Consider the following 6,000-nt stretch of genomic DNA (forward strand, 5'->3'; position numbering starts at 1 on the left):
TCTTAACAGAAAGACAACATACACACAATCTGTTCCATGACAAGGCAAAATGTGCAGCACAGGAAGTCAAGTGGAATAATTTTCACGAAGTGATTGTGAATTTGCTGCAACTTAGCTCATCAGAAGCAAAAGTAAACTCTCCAAACTTTCCACACCATTGAAGATTAGTAGTTCCCTTGCCATCATCATCGTCATGATCTAGTGCCCCAGAATATAACTTAGGAATATTGTTGTCATTATTAGGGTCAAGTCAATCTAAGAAGGCCAACAGAGAGGACTGGAAAATGCAAAAACAGGAAGGATCCCTTTTTGTACCCATATTAGGATGCAGATAGAACTGGATAGTTCAACTGACTGCAAGAAATTTTGTGACAAGATAGTTTAGTTAGGGGGATGGTAATTAAAAGATGCCCCAGTAGTATTTGTATCCCTTCATGGAGCTTCACATCTGCATGGAGCAATGTATCTCCCAAGAAAGAGCAGAGTGAAGGCAAAGTACTTACTGTTTCTCCAGAAAAGCAAGTCAATCAAATAAGTCTCAGGAGAATCTGGTAAAAGGAATTCATGTATTTTGTAATTACTTGAATAGGAATGGGGACTGCTTTGATACGTACCCCTTTGCCACGTGATAAGCAGGGTAGATATTCCCCTGCCCTACTATATATCCCAAAGTAGGTTTTATTTATTTCCAATTATAGTTTACATACAATCAAGTGTATATATTTTATATGGGTTTAGAGAAATGTGTACACACGTGTAACCACCATGCTAATCAATTAGTAATTGTAGGAGTAATTCTGCCAGATAGCACTTCTGAGTCTCTAAACCATGTTTCCATGCGTGGTTTCATGACTTTGTTAGGTGAATATGATTTCTACACTCACAACAGGGATAATTCTAGCCCCATTGAGGAGATAAGGAAATAGACCAATAGAGATGAACATGCTCAAGTTTCCTCTGGAAGTAACAGACAGAATAGTCATAGCAAACACTTTTTTCTCCTAAGTAGAAATTAAGAAAAGTGGAGAGGCGTGGAGATCATAATATTCACCTGGAGAGAAAGGGAGAGACAGTGGGACTACCTGGAGAGTAGTGGGGACGATATTTGGCATGGGAATATTGAAGACAGGAAGAGGTTCCCATAAACCACCATGTCTCCCTATACTTTAGTTTGGATTCCTTAGAGAATGAAAAGGTTTGAGGTTCTCCCACTTCTGAAGAGAAAGCCTGTTTGTCTTTGGAGAAAGAATGACATTGTTAACTCTTCAGAACAAGAGCCTCAGTCTTTCTTGGTGCAGAATGTTTGCTCTTGGCTTTGTTTGCCATTTCAGCCAAGTGTTTCGAGAGATTGTTTCTTTTCTCAATTGATGTTCTTTGCTTGGTTAGAAGCTCCTCATTTCATATTTCATATTATTTTGCCTGCAACTAGCTTTTCGGAGTTACCTTGTAGTTAATTTAATATAGGTGGATCATTTCTAGCAATTCCAAAGAAAATCTAGCGGAGTGAGGCAGTCTCATGAGGAGGGAAGGTAAGCATGTGATTCTGGATCTTATCTCAAGACCTAAAAGTGAATTTGGAGCCCCATCAATACTCCTGAAATTCTTTTGCTCTGACATCTTTCTTTGTGTTTCTAGCACAGAATTCTGCAGATAGTTTTTGCATTTACTTTGAGGTTTATCGCTCTGACTGGTAAATCCTTTCACAAAGCCAGCAGTAGAACCAACATGGGTCCTGATTTATCAGGACTACACAACATGGGCCATTCACTTTATTATTTTCCTCTAATCAACTAAAATGAAAAACTAAAGTGAGATGACTCATCTCTCCCTACCCTTATCTTCTCCATTATGACCTTGAACAAATAATAATATTTGAATTGCAATTATAGTCGACAAAATGTTTTCACATGTAGATAGACCCTCAATTCCATCTTCAAAATAGATTTATGAGCCTGAGAGCAGGACTGGCAGGAAAGGACTTAGCCCTGGTTTTTAAAAATAATAATAACAATAACAATAGTATAATGATAATAATAATAATTGAACAGGCCTGCTAACTATCTTCTTACAGAGTTTGCCTCATTCCCTTTCCAAAATCAGTAATTTGTACTGGCTTCGCCCCTTCTCACTGGTCCAGGGTAGTAGTAGCATTACCTGTTTTTTGTTTTTGTTTTTACAGATGAGGAAACTGAGCTATATTTTCTTAGACGTCGTGACTTCCCAACTTTGCACTGGAACTTTACCTAGGTCTTCCTAGGTAAAGTCATTCACCTATGACTTTAAGTGAATTAACCTAATTCACATCCCTTTGGTCACTTTCAATAATTCTGACTGCCAGTTATCAGAATATCAAACCACATTACTATGGCTTATTATTTCTGTATGTTTTCATAACTTTTTGGATGGTTTGTTTAATTTTTATTTTCCTCATTTGTCCTTTTGTCCTAATTTTTATTTGCACTGTTCCTTTTTCTTTTCTATTCCTAATTAATCATCCTTCTGAAAGTTTGCTAAAGAGTGGGTAAGTGCATTTTCCTTTCCAAATATCAATGTTTGCCTTGTTATTTTTTATCAAGGAAATATGGAATAATTCAAGTGGATACTAAAATGATCTAATAAATATCAAGGAGCTGGCATACAGCATCTCTTGTTGAAATCGCTTTTCCTTTTTTCCTGGCATTTAGAGCAGATTTTTGTTGGTGTGGGGTTGGCTTTTGCATTACTGTTTAAGTGACAGCGGCAGTTCGAGAAATTGAAAAACTTAGCAGCCATCTCAGGAGAGGCTCTAAACCTGGGTCTGCTTCTCCACAAATGAAGAAACTAAGTAGCTGCCACAAGGGTTCATAAAGAGACTCTTTGCCCTCACACTGAGTCAACACTTGGAGGTAGAACCCGGGAGCTCCGAGGCAGTAACCCAAAGGACCTGATGGTTTGAGAAGAGCTTTTGCAAAATCAGTCAGTGCCTTGGTCAAATTCCCTTTGGAATTTGTGGCTCCCTAAGTCACATCACCCAGCAGTTTCCCAAAGATAATTCTCAGCCTCTCTATTAAATCATTGTGGTATCTTGCTTTGTAAGACCCAGATCAGCACACTGCCAGACCAGCCCTTAAGCCATCCATGCATGCTGTCTGTAAATGTGTGTGTGTCTACACGTATCAAAGCCAGCAAAAGCTTTGGGTGAGGAACAGTGCGCCTGTTAATTGTTTTAAGAGCTTCTGATCTTTCTCCATCAGAGACCTGGAATCAGAATCTTACAGCTGCTTCTGGGACTGCGGAAATAAACGGGGTCCCATGGCCAGGTTTTACTAATAAATTGCGTTGTGTCTAAAAATTACCGACGGATGCAATGCCATCGCCTCCCAAACACGCTAATATTTGTCTTTCTGTGTTCTTTAGCATCAATACCATTCAAAAATAGATGAACTAATTGAAGAAACTGTTAAAGAAATGATAACACTCTTGGTTGCAAAGGTAACCTTCAGCTTCAGGTGAAATGTTTCATTGTGAACATTGCTCTGTTGTGTCTGCGTTTCCATTAAAATATGACACGTTAAAAAGTTGCGCTGGGCACTTGCATTTCTCAGGAAATAAGATCGTACGTCACCCAGCCGCAGCTCCGAGTGATTTTTCTGATGATTGCGAGCGTGTGAAAATGAATTGATGAAGTGGCATATGTTACCTTAATAAGAATTTGTCCCTAAATGTTGCACTAGGTTATGCAGGAAATATTTGTTTTGTTTTTCAGCCCCGACAAAGTTAGATTTTTAAGAACAGAAAGTTAAACGGTAATAAGGAATTCTGCCATCATGAAAACCCCCTTTCCGCTAGTTTCACATGCAGTGAGAGTCATAATAAAACATAAAAGTCAGATAAAGCTATTTCAGTCACCCTCATGAATTATAGAATTTTAACTAAGTAATGCTGAATGGGAAGACATTTATATTTGCCAGTGCTAAACTTCTGTTTCCCCCAAATTACTGATAAAATACAAATAAAAATAGATTGGATTAAATGTAGTGCTAATATGTAACGTAAAAACTGCTTTGCACAGTTTTGGATTTTGAAAAGTGCATTTAATATTATCGCACGCTATACACAACTCAATAATATTTTGTCACTTTGCACTCTGTAACACTCTATATTTGCAATCACATAATAATGAAGAGAAAGCCGAATAAGTCAGATATTTCTATGTAAAGGCAGAGTCTATTCCTTTCCCCAAAGACGGGAGCCAAATAATAGAACTTAAAAATGATCGAGGGCTCATTGCTGGTCTCTAAGCGGTTGGGAAATGTTGCTCTTCCTTGTGAACAATCATCGTTTGAAGTAATCATTCTTTTTCCTTTTTTGCTCTTTTACTAGTTTGTTACAATCCTGGAAGGAGTGCTGGCGAAATTATCCAGATATGACGAGGGGACTTTGTTTTCTTCTTTTTTGTCATTTACCGTAAGTAAAGAGCTGCTTTCTTTCCTGGTTTTTGTTCTAGTTGGGCTTTGGGTTTGGGTGTGGGGAGGCGAGCTGTTGTGTCATTTTGGTTTGGGTTTGTGAATATCTGTTAACTGCAGTCAACTACCAATGTATAATAAGAACACAGGGAAATAAGGAGAGCATTTCATGACAACAGGTAATCCAAAATCATTCCTATTTAATTTGTGAATACATAATACGTATGTGTGTATAAACACGTACATAGACACACACACGTACGTCTCTATATGTATGTATCCAAAGAAAGGGTTGCCGGCTACGCCCACCTTAGCTATCTCAGGGAGACCATTTAATGTTTCCCGGCTACCGTTTCCTGCAAATGAGGAAAATTAATTTTAGAGGTTACCAGTGGAGACCTACAAGTCAGATAGAGCTTGTAAATAGGTTTTATTTGGTCCTCAGTGCGTCAGGTACACTTTTCTTTACTGAATTAGTTGCCCGCATTTAAGCATCAGGAGGATTGAGAGGTGTCTGTATCCCAGGGTTTCCTCATGAAGTGAACGGTCGGCAGCCCTGGGTCTGCACGTGTGCACTGCAGCAGTCTACTGGAGCTCAGTAGGGTAGTCCCCACAGACCAGGCATGTGTTTGCCAGTTTCCTGTAACCCCCCTCCTGGCTGTTCCGCTCATTCCCCTACCTGCCTGCGCTTGGGGACACTGGAGTTCACAACCTCTGGAGCAGATGATCCAATCTGTACACGTTCTGGAGAGCTCTGATTCTGTGCCAGAACTGGGCATGTGCATGGAAGTGAGTTAGGTCGTGGGCAGAAGCCAGCCTAGTTCTCTGTAGGTAAGTGATCAGTGGAGATGGTCGCTGTAAATGGGCTGCCTCAGGGGCCCAGTTCTCCCATCCTTCTGTGCTAGGCAGGCCCTGCAGCTGTGTGCTTTCTTGCCCTTTCTGATAGCAGGGTTCTTGCTGGCTCTAAGACCGGTCAGCTGTTTTCCTCTAACAATGCCGTAAGAAAGGCGATCAATTTAGGACCCACTATCTATGGGTCTTTAAAGCAGCCTTACTCTCTGTGGGTCTTTGAAACATCTCTTCTAGGAGATGAAGAATCTCCTAGAGAGGCAATGAATGCCAAGGCAAAGCCCAGCACGGGCCAGGGAGTAGCACGTGATCATCTTTGGAATCCAGCAGAACCGGGTTCAAATCCCATTACCTATCTTAACCAGCTGTGTGATCTAGAGAGGTGTCTCATCCTCTCTGAGCCTGAGTTTGGTTTTGATTTTGGTTTGTAGGAGGCATGCTATTGTGTCCTTTTGTTTCTGGTTTATGTATATGTGTGTTAATTGTGGTCAACTACCGATGTTGTATAGGAGTGGGGAGTAGATAATATCTTCCTTGATGAGCTGTTGTGAGGATAATAATGAGAGTGGAAGAGCTTAGCATGGTCCTCAATAAATGACAGCTATTATTAATAAAAGATAACTAAGATGATTATTATACAGTGCAAACATACATGCCATGCACGTAAGTTCTTCCCAAATATACCCCTACTTTGGTCTTTCCCTAA

General features: G+C 40.0%; 1 protein-coding gene across 6 annotated transcripts in view; it reads left to right on the plus strand.

The window, feature by feature from the left end:
• Positions 1–6,000, plus strand: part of CADPS (calcium dependent secretion activator) — a 475,342-nt gene that overhangs the window by 401,473 nt on the left and 67,869 nt on the right. For 5 of the 6 annotated variants that reach the window (XM_007454769.1, XM_007454764.1, XM_007454767.1 and 2 more), the window contains 2 exons: positions 3,397–3,471; positions 4,363–4,446. In XM_007454769.1, coding sequence (XP_007454831.1) covers positions 3,397–3,471; positions 4,363–4,446 — 159 coding nt within the window. Of the gene's footprint in view, positions 1–2,506; positions 2,522–3,396; positions 3,472–4,362; positions 4,447–6,000 lie in introns of all 6 variants that reach the window. The other variant, XM_007454768.1, reaches the window with a different exon arrangement.

This window comes from Lipotes vexillifer, unplaced genomic scaffold (genome assembly GCF_000442215.2).
Source record: "Lipotes vexillifer unplaced genomic scaffold, Lipotes_vexillifer_v1.1 scaffold8, whole genome shotgun sequence".
Classification (NCBI taxonomy): domain Eukaryota; kingdom Metazoa; phylum Chordata; class Mammalia; order Artiodactyla; family Lipotidae; genus Lipotes; species Lipotes vexillifer.